The sequence below is a fragment of the Vicugna pacos genome, chromosome 25 (genome assembly GCF_048564905.1).
Source record: "Vicugna pacos chromosome 25, VicPac4, whole genome shotgun sequence".
NCBI classification, from domain to species: Eukaryota; Metazoa; Chordata; class Mammalia; order Artiodactyla; family Camelidae; genus Vicugna; species Vicugna pacos.
In genome coordinates, this window is record NC_133011.1 from 31,648,114 (window position 1) to 31,667,860 (window position 19,747).

The 19,747-nt window shown below is 41.2% G+C and overlaps 1 protein-coding gene across 1 annotated transcript in view; it reads right to left on the bottom strand.

Annotated features, from left to right (window-relative positions):
- The window catches only part of ADCY8 (adenylate cyclase 8), a 196,475-nt gene that overhangs the window by 14,948 nt on the left and 161,780 nt on the right, over positions 1-19,747 (bottom strand). The window contains exons 13-14 of the mRNA XM_031690382.2: positions 14,974-15,052; positions 4,131-4,289 (exon numbers count right to left, since the gene is read on the bottom strand). Coding sequence (XP_031546242.1) covers positions 4,131-4,289; positions 14,974-15,052 — 238 coding nt within the window. The remainder of the gene's footprint in view (positions 1-4,130; positions 4,290-14,973; positions 15,053-19,747) is intronic.

Below are 19,747 nucleotides of genomic sequence, written 5' to 3' on the forward strand. Positions count from 1 at the left end.
TTCTATTTGGGGTTCAAAGAAGATAAAAACACTGCACACTGGGGAGGGACTGATGAGTATAGAAAAGCTATTATTGTTTTGTTGTCATCCTCTTCTGGCTGGATGTACAGTTTTGGGCTTTGCAGAGGATTTTGAACATATGCACACTCCCCTCTGCTCCCGCCCGGAAGCCAAGATGAAGACTTTGGTCTCCTCTTTGCCTAGGAAACCAGAAGCCAGTCCTCCAAGGGCCCTGCCTGTCTGATTCCAAGTCCTGTGTGTCTTATGCTAAGTGAAGCCACCTCTCTGTAGGGGAGAAGGAATGACTGAGACCTGCTGGCCTCAGGTCTCCGTTCAAACGTCATTTCCTTGGAGAGACCTTCCATCACCCTCCAGTGTAAGGCCCTCTTTCAAACGTGCTATTTAGCTTCTTCTACCTGCATAGAACTTATCACTACCAGGCTCTAGCTTATAAATTTATTCGTTTTAATGTCTGTTTCCCCATGAGAACGCATGCCTCATATGAGAAAGGACTTTGCCTTCTTTGTTCACTGTTTGGACTCCAGGATCTGGAATAACACCTGGCACATGGCTGTCCCTCATGATGAATGTCTGAAGAGTGGGTGGGAGGTGGGGCCACGGTCAGGAAGGAGTGGAACAAGTAATGAAGGCTCATGTTTATCAAAAATAGCCAGAGGGCTTGGAAAATGTGCCAAGTACCACTTAAGCCTTTTATGCATAATAAACTCATGTAAATGTAACATAATGCTGGGAAGTACTGTAACTTGGAGATGAGGAAAATAAGGTTCAGAGAGGTTCACCACTTGTTCACAGTCACGGAGTCATGAGGGGAAGAGCTGGGATTCAATCCAAGGCATAGGCTTCCAAGTGCACCCTATGGCTTTTCTACACTGAGCCCGCCTTGCAGCATCGGGCACTTCCTGTGCTCTTACCCAGTTTAGTTCTCACACCAACTCAGCAGCTCCAAGCCCCTCATGCCCTTCTCCCTGCTCACTTGGAGGGGAAGGGGGACGACCTGCATCGGTTGGATGACAAAATGGACTGAGAGAGGTTGAGTATGCTGCCCTAGGTCACACAGCTGGTTAGTGGAAGAGATGGAATTCGGGCTGCAGGGACTGTCTAGCACCAGAGAAAGCTGCCCTTGTCGCTGTCTCTTCAGCAGGTCTTAATAAAGCCAGGACGAGCGAGTGGGTTTCTTGGGACTCAGCAATAGCCTGCCTGCCACGGATGACCCAGCCCAGCTGGCCCTACCAGCAGGAAAGTCCCTGCCTAGGGTGGTGAGTGCTATTCTAAGCCGAAAGCCCAGTGGAACAGCAGAAGCTGCCAGGGCCTCTGTGTGGGTGATGCAGCCGTAACAGACTCGGACGGGATGTTCCAGAGGGCGAGGCTCTGTCCACCACCCTCTGGATGGTTTGAGCCGTCGCTGGCCGCTGCTCCTCTTTTTCTCCCACTCCTGCCCTAACAGCAAAGTGGAGGAGAAAAAAACCCAAAATTTGGCTTTGAAGCTCGAATTCCAGCTCACTAAGCTTTGTGACCTTGGGCAAGTTCCTTCACTTCTCTGAGCCTCAGCTGCTTCCTCAATGAAGTAAGGATAATCATTCTTACCTCCTTGGTGCCCGCATCCGTGAGCACTGCTGCCCCTTGAAAGCTGGGACTGCAATTCACAAATATCCCCGTCAGATATTCAAAGGTTTGTGTCACAGTTCAGATTTGTAGCAAGAGGAGAAGCTGAAAATGCCTCTCATGGAAACAGAGCATGAAATTGGGAGTCCTTGCAGGTCGCAGCAGTCCTGCTTCTGCCTATCACCCCTTCCCATGGGGCACTACTCGGTCTGTGTCTCTTACACACACACACACACACACACACACACACACACAGACACATACACACATGCCTAGGTCTTGCCAAACTCCTGGGGCAGCACAGATGGAAGAAATCCGATAGCCTGGATGTGAGTTTACCTAAATAAAGGCACGTCATGGACCTCTCTGAGCCCCAGTTTCCTCATCACTAACTTGGGGCTGTTAATAGAATGCAAGATCATTTCCATCAGTTGCCTATCTCAGTGCTTGGTGCACAGGAGGCGTGCTGTCCATGGCATTGCCTCATAATATGGAAATTCTGTGGTTATGCCTAGCTGAGTGTGACCTGTTTAAACATTTATAAAACCTCAGATAAGCATGACACGGCGTTCTATTGAAAATGTCTTACACGTAGGATGAAGGCTCAACCTGACATTTATTTTTCTCAGTCAGGGTTTGACTTGAATAACAGCCAATGACCTGGAGTCTTGGCATCTCTGGTTGGTCTCCTTCCTTTTCAGGATGAAGCCAGTTCGTTCCTGCTCTTCCCCACTGGTCCTAAATACCTCCTTGTTTTGGTATGTTGATTGAAAAGCAGCTTTCCTTTCATTTCTTTGTGGGTTTTCCCTCAGAGGGCTCCAGTGTTTCATCTGCTCCTTCTGGTGGTTGTGGTTGATGCATATCAAAATTCTCCCTCTTTTTTGGCTTTGGCAAGAAGCCCTTTCAACAAAGCCCCTGACTTTAAGGAGCCTTAGGGAAACCAGGCCTGAACCCAGTTCCAGAGAACTCCATCTGTTGAGGGTGTTTGGTGCCTTGATCTGCATCCAAGAGACTCTCAAGGGCCTGAGCTCATCAAGAACCGATCATTCAAGCAGCAGATGACTCATCCCCACAGCTTCTCTCCTGTTGGTCTTTCTTTTTTTTTTTCAGAAGCTTGGATGGAAAATGGACCCTGTAGGTCTCTCCCAGTTCTACCCTAAGGCAAGGGTCACAAACCCAGATGTCCTCAGAGGACCAGCAGGTAACATAGTGTCAGGATATGGGTGGGTCAACTGGAAAGCCCATTCCATGCCTAAAGGCATCAAATCCACACATCTAACGAAATAAGCAAACCAACCAACGAGCTGACCGCTGTCCCAGACTGTTGGCTTGCCGGTCAGATTTGTCTCAGAGTCACCCAATTTGTGATCTATGTTCTCTGGATTTCTCCTCCCCTGTTTAGCTCAGTTTGAAAGATCTATATTGGAAGGGTTGTCCTAGTGTGGTCTTCTAGACAAACCACCTTGCCTTCGTAGCATCCTTGCCAAAGATTTCCCTCTCCCCACTTGAGTGCTTCAGCAAGGGAACTCACCATTCCAGTTCACTCACAAGCCTTTAATGAGCAGGACCACAGGGTGGGCACATTGGGCCCTAAGGGTCACTGATGACCAAGGTTGGTGTGGTCCCTGCCCTTGTGGGTCTCCCAGTCTTGTGGGGATGAGGCAGCCTGTTGGTTCCATCATCACAAGGTTCCTCTTAACACACAGCACAGTGTCCCCTGTGGACAGTTGACAGTCCTGGGTCTCCCCCCTGGAGTCTTACAGAGGAAGGTCAATCCCTCTCATGGGATAACCCTTCAGGTATTTAAAGGTATCTTTCACTTTCCTCTCGAGTTACCTTTTTCTGGATGGTTAGAGGGTGAACCAGATGGTTTTATTTTTTATTTTTTCATTTTTCACCACATCTACTCCATTAGCAAATCCCATTGATTCCAGCTGGTAAAATTCCCTGGAATTCATCCGCTTCTCCCCACCTCCACTGCCATCATCCCAGGTCTCCTCACCGGGCCATTTCCTGGGCTATTTTAGGGTCTCCTAACTGGCTTCTGATCTTGTGACCCTCCTACCCACTCTCTACCAGCAGCCAATCTGATTAGGTTACACTTAAACCTTCCAAAGGGTCTGATTGCACTTAAAAGTTGGCCTGGGTTTTCCGCACATCACTCACTCACCACCCCTCGCCCTTGGAATGTGTCGAATAGGGTACTCCCCAAATTCATGTCCACCAGGAACCTCAGAACGTGCCCTTATTCGAAAATAGGGTTTTTGCAAATGTCATTAGGTTAAGATGAGGTCATACTGGATAAAGAGTGCTCCAGATCTAATGTCTGGTGTCCTTCTAAGAAGACAAGAGGACACACGTCCTTATAAGGAGGGAGAAGGCCACATGGCCAAGGCAGAGATCAGAGTGACGTGGCCGTGGAATTCTCCCAGAGCTTGGGATCGATGTGCCCAGCTGTGCGCCTGCCATGGCCACCCTTCCTCGGGGACCAGACCAGCCTGGCTCACCTCGTTGTCCCGGTCCTTCTCCAGGAAGTGGCGGGCCACGTGGCTGGGCAGGATGTTCCGCAGCATGTTCTCGTTGTGCTCCCTCAGCTCCTTCATCTCGTTGATCTCCTCTTTGGCCTGCACTCGCCAAAGGAAGTCCAGGCGGGCGGTGTATTCCAGCTGCAGTTCAGGAGAGAAGGGGAAGGCCGGGCTTCAGGCACGCACATGCGGGAGGTGGGGAAGGCGTCTCCTGAGCCCTTCGCAAGCGATAGAGGGCCTGAGATGAACGTTTTTGGGGGGGGCCTTTTGCCTGACATTAAGAGATCGGAGGCTGACCAAATTTCACAGGGCTGTGTACCCGCTCCCCTCCTCCCCCGCCCTTCCCAGCATTGTGGCACCTATGATTCTGTAATTGTTTGTGTGATTGTCTGATAATGTCTGTGTCCTCTACCGTATTGTAGGTGCTACAAGGTCAGCTTTCACCAGCTCAACATTACATCCTCACCACGTAGCAACGTGCCTGGCACAGGGCAGGTGTTCAATCAGTATTTGTTGACTCAACAAATAAGTTATAATAATGCAGCCAGCTAACGCGTAAATGGTGCTCATTGTGCCGCAGGCCTCTTCTAAGGAATACACGTATATTAACTCCTTTCATCTGCACGACAACCTTATTATTATTATTATCAGTTCTTATTTTACAGATGAGAAAATTGAAGCAAACATGGTTAAGTCACTTGACCAAAGTCACACATGAGTTAGTGGGGAAGCCAAGATTGGAGCTTAACTCCAGAGGACAGTTCCAGAGTCTGAGCTCAATCACCAGGCAATAAGGAAGAAATGAATGGCTAATAATGGAAAGGTTGGGGATTTAGTTGGGAGACGAATACGGCTTAGCATCCTGGTCTCACATTTAAACACTGTAACTTGGACTAGTGACTTCATCTCAGTTTCCTCATCTCTAAAATTGGGATGAACTCTCATGACCATGCAAAATTGGAACAGAAATTATTTCCAATGTTACAGGGAGACCACGTGACTCATAGCAGGTGCTCAATACACATTAGTTCCCTCTCGTCCTACCTTCCCTTTGCATTGGAAAGGGGACAGCTTCCTTCCTAAAGAGACTCACAAACCATATTTACCACAGCTTTGGGGATGTCTTTATTTCAAAGTCCTTAACTGCCGAAATGAACAACATGCACCATTAAACACATGGTTAGATGCCCTGAATTCACGGGCTTAACTTCAACTAGTTCATTTCTTTGTCTTATGTGAAAGTCTCAGAGGATGGTAAAAAATAGAAAAAGAGAGAGGTGCAAGGTTATTCATTCAGCAGAATTTGTAATAGCAAATGCTGGAAGCAATCCAAGCGTTCATTCTGCTGGTTGAATAAGCTATTATATACAGCCTATAAAAAATGAAGACTATTTCTCCATGTGTACTTTGACGGTTGGTCTCCAAGGTGAAGAAACACATGTATAGTATGATGCCATTGACCTAAGGAAAGAAGATAAGACATCTCTCTGTACACACATATATATGTAAATATTTCTTTATTTATTGAAAAATTGAAGCATAAAAATAAAAAGTAAAAAGCCATAGAAAATTATTACTGATGAGATGAGGGAGGGAGGGAATAAGGTGGAGGAAGATGGATAGAATTTAAACACTAAAAATTGTATGTTGTTCTATAAACCTGACTTTTCAACCATGGATGTATTTTACTTAATTACAAAACTAAATGGATTTTTTAAAAGCTCTGTGAAAACAAACAAATGAAACTACGTGGACAACTACACACAGAAACGATTCCAAATGCCTTTTAACACAAGAATTTGATGGCACATTTGTAGAGGGACATACTCTAAGGATAAAAAGAGCTCAAAAAGGACCTTAAAACTGTTTAGAACAATCACCTTGTGGGTGGTAGTGTTTGTATTATCATTGTTAGACTATCATATCTGAATTGTAGGATAAAGCAAATGGGTAATTGTGTTGGTGTTACTGAGAACTTGAATTTTGAGCAAGGGAAAAAGGCGATGCAGACACAAGATTGACAAGGCTGAGGCACAAGTCTTTGATCCTATGAAAACTGGAAAGTATCACTATGAACTTATGACTTATGTCAATTTCCTGGCTCTGTCTACTGAAATCAAGGCCCAGAAACAATGAAAACCTAGTAGCAAAGAACAGTCCCAGGGTTCAGATTCTGGTTTCAAAATATCAATTCCAACAAAAATGACCTTGCACTTTTTGCAGAAAAGGCTGAAACTTAGGGAAGAAAATGTGCAAGCATGGAAAATCATTTTACAGCAGAAAGCAAGTAGACCACCAGAGACAGCTGGGGATTATGTCGTAAGGAATGTGCTCTGACTCATCAAAGATGTGATAAGTTGAACTTTAATAAGTAATCATTGAAATGGATCAAAACACAAGAAATAGGTTAAAATGCGTAAGTTCATAATGACGCTTAAAAAGCAAAAGCTCGCTGATCACATCTGGATGATGCTTGGGAACAAACTTATTGGGAAACTTGGAACAAATTTATAGGGAAAGAGTTAAGCAATTACCCTGCCTTTGCCTTATGAGCTGTACTTGGAGGTAACAACTAGTTGGCGAGGAAAAGGTTCTCGTTAAAAATGCACTGCAGCTAACAAATTGTGAAGTATTGATAGGATTGGAACATCACCACTCATGAAATAAATGAATGGAGGCTATTATTATATATTATCTACTATATAATATATATTACATTATTATAGCTGCTAATATCACAAAAAGAGAGACAAGCAGACATTGCATGTCTTTTAATAGTAGTTCATGAAATCAACCAATTAAATATTTTTGCAGAGAAAACTTGAGCTTCAATCTCAACAAGTTGCTAGACGAAACTACCGATACAGGAAAAACAAAGGACAGAGGAATGTATTAAATACCCATAGAGGATGCAATAAAAAAACTCTAGGAAGAGAGACATTCTAGAGGTCAGACAGCTCTCACAAAATATTGCAAGAAAAAAAAAAAGATGGAGGGTGATCCTATAGATTAAAAGAGAATTAAGAGACATATCAACCAATGGCAACATATAGACTTAAGTCAGATCCTAATTTAAACTTGAAAAAATAAACTAATTTGGTAATTGAAACACTGCCTAAAGATTTGGAGATATTAAAGAATTACTGTTTTATTTTTTAGATGTGTTAGCAGTACTGTGATTAGGCTAAGATTCTCTTTTAGATGCATATTGAAATATTTATAGAAGGAACCCTACTTCAAAATGACACCTGCACCCCAAAGTTCATAGCAGCATTATTTATAATAGCCAAGACATGGAAACAGCCTAAATGTCCATCAACAGATGACTGGATAAAGATGTGGTATATTTATACAATGGAATGCTATTCAGCCATGAAAACCGACAACATAACACCATTTGCAGCAACATGAGTATTCCTGGAGAATGTCATTCTAAGTGAAGTAAGCCAGAAAGAGAAAGAAAAATACCATATGAGATCACTCATATGAGGAATCTTAAAAAAAAAAGAACATAAATACAAAACAGAAACAGACTCCTAGACATAGAATACAATCTTGTGGTTGCCAAGGGGGTGGGGGGTGGGAAGGGACAGACTGGGACTTCAAAATGTAGAATAGACAAACAAGATTATACTATATAGCACAAGGAAATATATACAAGATCTTGTGGTAGCTCACAGTGAAAAAAAATGTGACAATGAATATATGTATGTTTATATATAACTGAAAAATTGCTCTACACTGGAACTTGACACAACATTGTAAAATGACTATAACTCAATAAAAAATGTTTAAAAAAGAGAAATATTTACAGACAAAATGATAAGACATTTGGAATTTGTTGCAAAACAATTAGGGAGCAGCAGTAAGAAAAATAAATAGGGATATAGATGGAACAAGACAGGACATGAGTTGATGGCTGTCAAAGCTGTGATTCATTATATAGACTTTTGTATATGTTCAAAATTTTACATAAGAATAAATTTTAAAAAATGTAAGTGGTGCAGCAGGTTGTACAAAAGAATGCTAGTCCCGACTGTTTTACCAAGTTGCTATGTGACCTTGGGAAATTCATTCAACTTCTCGTATTTTGATTCCCCTTCTAAAAGATGAGAATAATTGCCTTTATCTCATCTAATTCAGGAGACATGGATTATCATATGATCTATTGTACAGACCAAGTGACATGATGCATGCAAAAGAATTCTGAAATGGCTAAGATGTAGATTTATTGGGTATTACTATAATTTAAGGCACCTGTGGAGGACATCAGATCAAAGGTATACTTAATTTTTTTTCCTTCCAGACTGAAAAGCATCTAATTTTGATTTGTCAAGTTGCAGGCCAGGATTTTATCCATGAGCTTTTCCAAATGAAATGTTTTGTTTCCACCTTTCAAAATGCATGACTGATCGAAGCAAGAGAAACATTTTTATTTCCTTCCTGTTGAAATACTCTCATCTAATTGAATTTAAATCAGAAATATGAGTAGGGAAATCTGGAGTTGACTTAAGCAAGAATTTTCCAGTTGCAAGACAAGAACATCCTTTAAATTTTGACCAGGTGACTGCAGATCACTGCATCTAAGGCATATTCATAGATACTTCAGTCCCGGTGCAGTCCTGTCTTTTGACAAAGCAAGTCTCGTGAAGGCAAGCATCACATATTATTAGACCTCCATAGAAGGAAAGTATTCCTCTTCAGTTTACAAAGATGTGATGTACCTACTATGTGCCAAGGGCTGGGCATACGAAGATGCGTGAAACAATCTCTGTCTTTGTCAGCTGAGTGGTGACAGGAGCACACAAAAAACAAAGAGATCATTTCAACACAGTATGGTTAGAGCAGATATGCAGAGAAGAGCAAAGCAAAATGAAGGCATGGACACTGAGTTTTTAAAACTGAAAATTCTTCAGCATTTGCTCAAGAAATGTCAGTTGATATGGAAGTGCACTCTCTGATTTTGACCAAACCCTTCAGAAGCTGGCTATATCTATGAAAAGTACCCCGGGGAATTCTACCAAACATGCAAAGAAGAACTCATACCAGTCCTTCTCAAAGTCTTCCAGAAGATTGAAAAGGAAGGAATACTCCCAAACTCATTCTATGAAGCCACCATCACCCTGATACCAAAACCAGGCAGACATCACCAAAAGAGAGAATTACAGACCAGTATCACTGATGAACATAGATGCAAATATCCTCACCAAAATATTAGCAAATAGAATCCAACAACACATAAAAAAGATTATACATCATGATCCAGTGGGGTTCATCCCAGGGACACAAGAGTGGTTCAACATATGCAAATCAATCAATGTAATACATCACATCAACAAGAGAAAGGACAAAAACCACATGATCATCTCAATAGATGCAGAAAAAGCATCTGATAAAATTCAACACCCATTTATGATAAAAACTCTCACCAAAGTGGGTATAGAGGGAACATATCTCAACATAATAAAAGCTATATATGACAAACCTACAGCCAGCATAGTACTCAATGGTGAAAAACTCAAAAGCTTCCCACTAAAATCTGGGACAAGAAAAGGATGCCCACTATTACCACTCCTATTCAACATAGTTTTGGAAGTCCTGGCCACAGCAATCAGACAAGAGAAAGAAATAAAAGGTATCCAAATTGGAAAAGAAGAGGTAAAAGTGTCACTAAATGCAGATGCCATGATACTATATATAGAAAACCCTAAAAGGTCCACACAAAAACTACTATAAGTAATCGAAGAATTCAGCAAGGTAGTAGGTTACAAGATTAACGTTCAAAAATCAGTTGCATTTCTTTACATTAACGATGAATCAACAGAAAAAGAAAGTAAAGAAATAATCCCCTTTAAAATAGCACCCAAAGTAATAAAATATCAAAGAATAAATCTAACCAAGGAGGTGAAAGAATTATACACATAAAACTATTAAACACTGATTAAGGAAATTAAAGAAGACTTAAAAAAATGGAAGCACATCCTATGCTCCTGGATTGGAAGAATCAATATTATTAAAATGGTCATACTGCCCAAGGCAATCAACAGATTTAATGCAATCTCTATCAAATTGCATATTTCACAGAACTAGAACAAATCATAATAAAATTAATATGGAACCACAAAAGACCTAGAATTGCCAAAGCATTACTGAAGAAAAAGAAAGAGCCTGGAGGAATAACTCTCCCTGACTTCAGACAATACTATAGAGCTACAGTCATCAAGACAGCATGGTATTGGTACAAAAACAGACATATGGACCAATGGAACAGAATAGAGAGCCGAGAAATGAACCCACAAACTTTTGGTCAACTCATCTTCGACAAAGGAGGCAAGAATATACAATGGAATAAAGACAGTCTCTTCAGCAAATGGTGTTGGGAAAACTGGACAGCAGCATGTAAATCAATGAAGCTAGAACACTCCCTTACACCATACACAAAAATCAATTCAAAATGGATCAAAGACTTAAACATAAGACGAGATACAATAAACCTCCTAGAAGAAAATATAGGCAAAATATTATCTCACATACATCTCAAAAATGTTCTCCTAGGGCAGTCTACCCTCGTGATAGAAATAAAAGCAAGAATAAACAAATGGGACCTAATGAAACTTACAAGCTTCTGCACAGCAAAGGAAACTAAAAGTAAAACAAAACGACAACCTACAGAATGGGAGAAAATTTTTGCAAATGAAACCGACAAAGGCTTGATCTCCAGAATATATAAGCAGCTCATACAACTTAATAAGAAAAAAACAAACAACCCAATCCAAAAATGGGCAGAAGACCTAAACAAGCAATTCTCCAAGGAAGACATACAAATGATCAATAGGCACATGAAAAAATACTCAATATCACTAATTATCAGAGAAATGCAAATCAAAACTACAATGAGGTATCACCTCACACCAGCCAGAATGGCCATCATTCAAAAATCTACAAATGACAAACGCTGGAGAGGCTGTGGAGAAAAGGGAACCCTCCTACACTGCTGGTGGGAATGCAGTTTGGTGCAGCCACTGTGGAGAACAGTATGGAGATTCCTCAAAAGACTAGGAATAGACTTACCATATGACCCAGGAATCCCACTCCTGGGCGTATATCCAGAAGGAACCCTATTCCAAAAAGATACCTGCACCCCAATGTTCATAGCAGCACTATTTGCAATAGCCAAGACATGGAAACAACCTAAATATCCATCAAGAGATGACTGGATAAAGAAGAAGTGGTATATTTATACAATGGAATACTATTCAGCCATAAAAACCAACAACATAACACCATTTGCAGCAACATGAGTGTTCCTGGAGAATGTTATTCTAAGTGAAGTAAGCAGAAAGAGAAAGAAAAATACCATATGAGATCATTCATATGCGGAATCTAAAAAAAAAAGAACATAAATAAAAACAAAAACAGACTCATAGACATAGAATACAAACTTGTGGTTGCCAAGGGGGTAGGGGGTGGGAAGGGACAGACTGGGATTTCAAAATGTAGAACAGACAAACAAGATTATACTATATAGCACAGGGAAATATATACAAGATCTTGTGGTAGCTCACAGTGAAAAAAATGTGGCAATGAATATATGTATGTTCATATATAACTGAAAAATTGTGCTGTACACTGGAATTTGACACAACATTGTAAAATGACTATAACTCAATAAGAAAATGTTAAAAAAAATAAAAGCACCCCATTGTTTGCATGTTTTATGCCAGGCTCCTATCATATGATGATAACGAATGCTGGCAGAGTTCTTCCCTTGGACCAGGCACTATTCTAAGCACTTTATTCATACTGAAGGTCATTTAATCACACAAGAGCTCCACAAGGAGGTACTTACTTTTTATGCCCATTTCACAGCTGAGGAAATGGAGGCACAGGAAAGCGAAGTCAAGTGGCCAAGATCTCACAAATAGAGTCTGGCTTTGAACTCAAGGCATTGTGACTCCAAGCTTGCTTTGGCTTTTAACCTCTACACTCTATGTACATGACCTCATTCAGCTGTTCTCCAATTCTTGATAGATAGCTGTTAGCCTTTTCACTTTACAGGTAAAGAAATGGCAGATCTGGGAGGCTGAGCATCTCAAGGTCACCTGTTCTCCCAGTAGCATCACTGGGATGCAAACCAAGAATATTTGGTCCATTTTATCCCTGGATGGTGACTAACATCTGAATGCTTTATACACTCATGATGAGTACTCTAGGATTCTGCTATTCTTAAAGTTGAAAATTTTATTAAAAAAAATAGGTTCCATTGCTTGGGTCTTTCTTTCTAAGCGGCACAATTCCAGTGCCCGTCTTTATCAGACCCGGAAGTAAGTGCCGGGGCTCTGACTTCATTAACCTCTGTCTCCGCGCAGGGGTATGACTTCCTCTGCTATAAATGGAGATGCTGAAGCAAAGCCTAAACCGCACAGCAGCAAGCGAATTTGGCACGAGGCGGGAAGCACCCGACTGTCTGCTCCCCCTGTCCGATGTTCAGAATATTCACCTGCCTTGGAGGAGGAGGAAGTGTTTGGCATATCGCTTCCACATATGTGCAAGATGAAATCTCCCAATTATTCCGTTACATAACCGCCTCCGTCACTCAGGAGACGTAAAAGTACACACGCTCCCACCGGGCTGCTGCCGCGTACCAGGCATCAGCGGGGATTATTCAGCCTTTAATAAAAATAGAGGGCCTCTGAGTCACAGAGGGAAGACGGTGGAAGCAGTTAGCAAACTCAGGAGTGGACAGACTTGATCCGGATGAGCAGGACTCTGACAGATGCTATGAATAGGTGGCACTCAAGCATCCTCTAACAGACAGTGAATGGACCTAGAAGTTAGAGCATTTGGCTTCCTGTTTCTGTCTGGTTCTCCTTATTGGCTTTGTGACCTCAAGTGACTTGAGTCTCTGCTGCTGCCTTGGGACCAGATGGATAATAATACTTTCTCTGTTTGTCTCAGACACTTGCTTTCAAATAAAAATATTAATAGCTCACAATTTTTGAGCACTTAGTCTACATGCAAACCACTGGGAGAAATATAATTGTATTCTCATACACTACTATAACAAGCCCATAGAATTTGTTATCACACCCATTTTTTTACACACCTTTATTGTGGTATGATTCCTGTACAGTAAACTACACGTATTTCAGGTGTACGATCTCATGAATTTTGATGGATGTAAGCACTCATGAAACCACCACCACAATCAAGACAGCTAACATTTCCATCACTCTGTCACACCCATGTTATAGGTGAGAAAAGTGAGACTCAGAAAGTTAAGTAAATGACTGAAGGTCCCGTAGCTACTGAGTGGCAGAGTTGGGGTTTGAATATTACCCACCCCACTCCAAAGCTTATATCTGTAACTTCTACAGTCACGGGGGATGTGGTTATGTAATTTCAAAACCTTTGGAAAGTTGATAAGAAAAAAGAAAAATATCAGATGACACTTAAGTATTCAGGCCCTCACTATTCCTTTATACACTCATACTTTATACACATTCTTCATGTGATTAGGTTATCTGCTTTCCCAGGAGAAGTGGAGAATAGAATAAATTGAATTAGACTGTTAGAAGGGTTTTGAGGAAAGAGGCACTGATGGGGCACAAAGTAATTCCTTAAGGTGACAGAGCAAATACATCCATCTTATTATGGAATGAGGACCCCCTACTCTGAATGTGCTCTCCAGTCACTGTCTCTGAGAATGTCTCACTTGTCAGTGTGTTGGAACATATGTTATGTTTCTCTATAGACTTGCCTTGTCTGATTCTGTCTCTACAGCTGTCAAATGGGTTATCATTTACACGTCAGACAAAGGAGTTCTCTCCGCAAAATAGGAGCCATCAGGGTGTGGAAGATATGACCCCAGCTCTCACAGTTAACCAGAAAGACCTAAATGTAGGAATTGTGCAAATGGCCAGACTTTGACATTTGGCTTACTGTTTCACCATACGTTCAGCTAAAATTGAAAAGCAAGTGAAAGTCATATGGCAGGATCGAATGCCCTTGGCTGTTGTGATAATTTGCAGATAATTCTTTTCTGTCTTTCCCCAGTCTAGAAAGTGGGCAGGTGGGCTTTGGAGACAGATCTGGGTTTGAATTCTACATTTCTCACTTACTGGCTGAGCAGCGGACTTTTTTCATCTGTAAAACAGGGTTGATAATCATGACCATTCCTGATCGTTGAGAGGATTAAATGAGAAAATAGGAGTGAAATGCTAGGCACACAGTAGGAGCTTGATACATGTTAATTCTTGTCCCCCTTTCTTCAACTGACAAGTTTTATTTACTCCTTTCCCCTCTTGACTACAGTTTTCCATCCTGCTTTATTGCAAACAACTTTGTGTATGTACCTCTAGGTTCTTGAGCTTTTGGGCTGTTTCATCCCTGCTTTCTCAGGGTTCATTTCCTCCCTGTTTCCATGGTGATTTCTCAGTGATATGTTTCTATTTCTGCTCTGGCTGTTAGTCTTCCTGTTTTGTTTTTCTCTGTTCTTGATTACTTTTTTTTTGAAGTGCACATAGACCAAAGAAAGATGGACTGGGCTCCAGAGCACAGCTTTTTTTTTTTTTTTTTTTTTGGACAATGATCTCATTGAAAGAGATAAACCTAAAGGGAGTGAAAACCATACTGCTCTCCAAATTATCTGCATTTAGTTTTTTATTAAGTGGTACATGTTAGGAATTGATTCATTAAGAATCACAACCTCCTACAAGCAACTAAAAGCCATTTATTGCAGAGATGAGTGGAGGTCTCTCGGGCCAATTTTACAGCAATGGGAATACCGGGTAACCAAGGTAATTAGAGGAAAATGTCAGATTACCTGCTGTCCATGGTAAAACACAGCGAGGAGGAACATGGCCATCAGCAGTAGCGATGCCTCCTTGGTCCCCAGGAAATCTCTGTTGAAAGAAGAAATGCAAATGGCAGCATGGTTACTGACAACCATGGAGGGACTTCAAGGAGGCTCTCTAGGAAACTGACGTTCAGACTGACATTGGATAAAAAGAAAGAAGCAGTTGTTTTCTGAGCATGCAGTATGTGATAAGGGCTGCTCCCAGGACGTTCACACAGGCTAATTCCGAAATCAGTTGACCCCCATGGTATGAGATCATGTAGGTCATACCTGGTGGAAGACTCTAGAATCCAGCATCTAGACAATGCTCTCACATTAATAGTGATGTCTTCTATTTGCAGAACACTTTTTCTAGATTTCAAAGAGCTCTTATACTTTCTTGTCACAAAAATCCATGTGAAGACAAGCACCCCCTCTTTTTCTTTAGATATTATCCTATGTAAGAGGTGGGTATATAGTGCTTGCTACATGGCAGTTCCTGCTCTAAGTGCTCTAAGAATCATGCTTAAGTTTTTATATCAATTTTAATTTCAATTTTTTGCACCATTGTTATCCCCATCTTGATTCTTTTATCTTTTAATAAAACCTCTTTCCCTTTGTGTCATCTCCTTTTGGAGGGAACCTCCAACACTCTATTCACAGTTCTAATGGGGACACAAGCTGGGGTGTCACTGACTTGGCCTGTTTTGGGCTTTCCAAAGACCAAGCTGGAAGGCAGTTGTGTATGGGCAGCAGCAAGTGCGTATTTAACCACTGACATGACAATCATCCATCAAAGGAATTTAGAAAAAGGCCAGAGAATCCCTTGTTTGATTCCAAATGCTTTCTGTCTGGACACAGGTGGCTTGTGGAAATAAACAGTCCCCTTGACAGGTTTCCATTGGCTAAAGAAGAAAACCTAAACTAAAAATGCTCAAGACAACTCATCTCTGTGGGTGTTGTGGCTTGCTTTCCATGGTCTCCTGTTCTAGTCCTTTAGGTTTCTCCTAAATGCCTGTTCATCCATTCACCCAGGTGCTTGGGCCAAAAACAAAACCAAAACTGAGTCAGACTTCACCACCCCAATATCCAAATCCTGTCCACCCTTCCACCAAAATATATCCCCAGTGCATTTCCTTTTCTCCATGTCTATCTCTACTACCTGAATACAGTCACTGTGATTTGTGGTCACCTCATAATGTTAACCTCTACAATTTCTTTTCTACTTGGCTGCTCACAAAAATCAGATCACATCACTCCTTGGTTTTATAGCTTCCCGACCACAAGCATACATATACTCAGAACTCACTCAGAGGTGACTTAACTCTGCTGTGGCTTAAGGACACAATGGGACCATCGTAGACGAGATGTAGTGCTCAGAGAGAGTAGAACGAGCATTAATTTGGCTGCACCCAGGTGGTCTCCAGCTTTCCCTTTTCTATTGTCACTGGAGACTACCAGGAGTAACATGGGGCTAAGGGAAATGGGGGCATGAACCCAGTTGCCACGGACAGCTTCTCACCTACCTTTATGCTAAAAGACCCTCTTAGGCCCTTTTACACAGGGCCAAGCCCCTCCATGTAGGATGGGGACTTAGGAAAGGAAATGTGTTTTCTCTTGGGGAGTATTGTGCCCCTGGGGACCTAGAGGACCGAGGAACTCTGTGGGCTGAAACAAGATTCAGATTTGTGAATTCCTGCTTCCACCTACTTTTCCCTGGAGATAAAATGCTAATAATAGAAGATACTCGATATTATGTTTCTTCTTTGTAGCCCTGATGAAGCACATAAATTATTGAGCATCGACTGTGTACCAGGCATGTGCTAGGATACAGAACTGAAGAAGGCGCCTTGTCTTTGTCCTCAAAAGAGTCCAGTAAAGGAAAGAATCACGTAGACAGATAATTTCATTACACAATACACCCCATAGTGAAGATTCATCCTTGTTGCCATGGGGATATATGGGAAGAGAAAGTAACACAGGCTGGATGTCCAGGGAAGACTCAAGAGCTGAGTATCACAGGTTGATAAGACTTTGGGAGGAAAAGGTAGGACGGGTTCTAAAGGTCCTTGACATATATCTTGCTTAGCTAGCTGTTTGCAAGCCACTAGTGTAGGGAGGATAAGTAAACATCATAAATCAAGTTTGAGGCTACAAGCAGGCTAAGTAGGAGAGGGTGCTCAGATGTGGTAGAGCTGTCCACCGCCAGTGCTGAAGTGAAGAGGGTTGGGCTGTGAGCTGAATATTGTCATTTAGAATTTTAGGGACTAGGATTCATTCAGTCCCAGTCACCAGAGTGCTTGTTTGGGGGAATATGCACATTCCAGTGCCACCCTTTCCTTCATGTCACTTAATTCTTTGGCTCCTGAAGTTTGTGGATTCCTGATAAAATAATTAAAGTCATGAGCTTTGTACTCATGCAGACCCCAGGTTCCAAGCTTGGGTCTGCTACAAACCAGTTGCTTGATCTTGGACAAGTCACTCAGTATCTCTGAGCCTCAGTTCCTTGCCCTGTGAAAGACGCTAATAATATTTACCTCTGTAATTGTGAGAATTCGTTGACCAAATCTTGGTAATGTGCTTGGTGTGGTGTGTGGCTCACATCCGTCTCTCTCTACCCCGTAAAACTCCCAGTACATGATCTTGCTTCTGCTGGTGACATTTTAAAAAATCACTCATTTACATGGCTTAGTTTGAATGGGAGATGTCCTATGTTTAGCTCCTCTTGAATACAGCCTGACCTCCTGCTCTGACTAGCACTTCTGATATCCTTTTCTTTGTGATACAGAAGACTTTTTTAAGCTCAGCAATTTATCACTTAAAAAATACTTTCAAGAGAAAACATAAATACCTCTTGAATCATTTTGAAAGCAGTGGTTGACCAAAAATAGAGAGATGACTAGATCAAATTTGGAAGAAAAGTAAAGGAACATTATGAATGGTCTTTGGATCTTTAGGATGTATTTCAGATGGAAAAAATATGACCTGAGAGGAGACTGCAGAATGTGCACAGTAAGTCAGCCAGGCCAAAGGACACCCAGAAAGAACTGTGATTTCAATTTAGAGGAGATTTTATTTTTTGTAGTTTCTATGATTATTTGAAGAACTTCCAAAGAGACCCAAATGGCTAAAATATGTGCAAAATTGTAATACTTTGCTAGATATTGGGTGGTTGAGACATAAGACCAAGGACGTCTTGAAATAATTTATATGTATTAATAGAATCACTGAATTAATACTACCCTTTCCCTATGCTAATAGAAAAGGGTAAAATTAATTAAAAAACACATGTAGAATATTGTAGTTCTCAGGGCTATCACAATCTTTAGAGATCATCTTATCAGATGTCTCATAAAAATTTATATTTAATTTGAGGGTTAATCATTATAGAGGTACACATGCTAATGGTAGTAAATTTGGAAGCTAATAAAAATTCACAAATAAATAAATAAAAATTGTCCTTAAGCCCACCACCCAGACAACAGTTAATATTTTGGAATCAACTCAATGTCATTTCCTCTTCTTTCAGGCAAAAACATAGTTATGTTTACAAATTTCTGATTGTATGGTTCATGCAGTTTTGCAACCTACTTTTGGGCTTATTATGTATTATGAAAACAATCCCTTATCATTAAATACTTTACAATGTGAGTTTAATGGATCCATCCTATTCCATATTATGTATACTTGGCATAATAGTCCTTGCAAGCCTTTTACTTTATAGGCAGAAGACTGAGGCCCAGAGAGAAGAAGGTGCTTGCTCAAGGTCACACAGCAGATTTGTGTCAGCCAGGATGAGAATTCACATCTCAGGCACCAGGTTCAGAGCATTAGCCATCGTGTATCTGATGCCAAATTTTAATGTAGCTATTAGTTATTATGCCAAATTTTAATGTAGTTATTAGTTTCCCTCCTGTGAAACCCAAAATAAACCAGCCAGTTTGAATTTATCTTTTATTCTGTTGCCATGCTAATGACTGCATTTGCTTAGTGCAGATTTATGCCATACCTCTAACAACTCTGCATACATTGCCTGCTTTCATACATGTCAACACTTAAAATATTATTATCCCTATTCTAGTGAAGAAGAAACCGAGACCCAGATGTTAAGTGACACGTTCCAGTTCACGGATCTAGTGAGTGATGAAGGCTGGCTATCAATCCAGACCTCAGTGATGCTTTTCAGTAGCCACCCTGCCCTCCGAGATGCACTTACTTATAATTGCTTGCCCATAAGTTCCTTGTGGTGTTTTATTCATCTCTGAGTTTGCAGGGCCTAGCAAAGCCCATAGAAAAGGTGTGACACTTAAGTCTGAAAGCAAATTGTGCTTACAGGATGGGGAGCACATGGTTTATGGGTGATGGTGAGCAAAAATCCCAGGGCTCTAGGTAGATGACACTTAGCTCACTATGGTTAATATCGTACTATGATTCCAAATGAGCTGACATTCTACCAGTCACTCATTCATTTCACATTTCTTTCAACAAATATTTAATTGAACACCTGCTGCCAGATACTCCACTAAGTGCCCAAAATATGAACATGAGCAATAGCCCATTCCCTCAGAAGCTCCTATTCTAATGGAAGAGGAAGACATGGAAACTGATTGTAACAAACTGCAATAATAAAAAAAATTATGTGCACAGATTAGAAAAAGAGGAATGATTCAAAGAGGGCTTCCCTGAGGAAGATGTCCTTGAGTATGATGGGTCGGAAAAAGATAGGCATATCAGATGGGGGTTCAGTATATGCAGAAGCTCA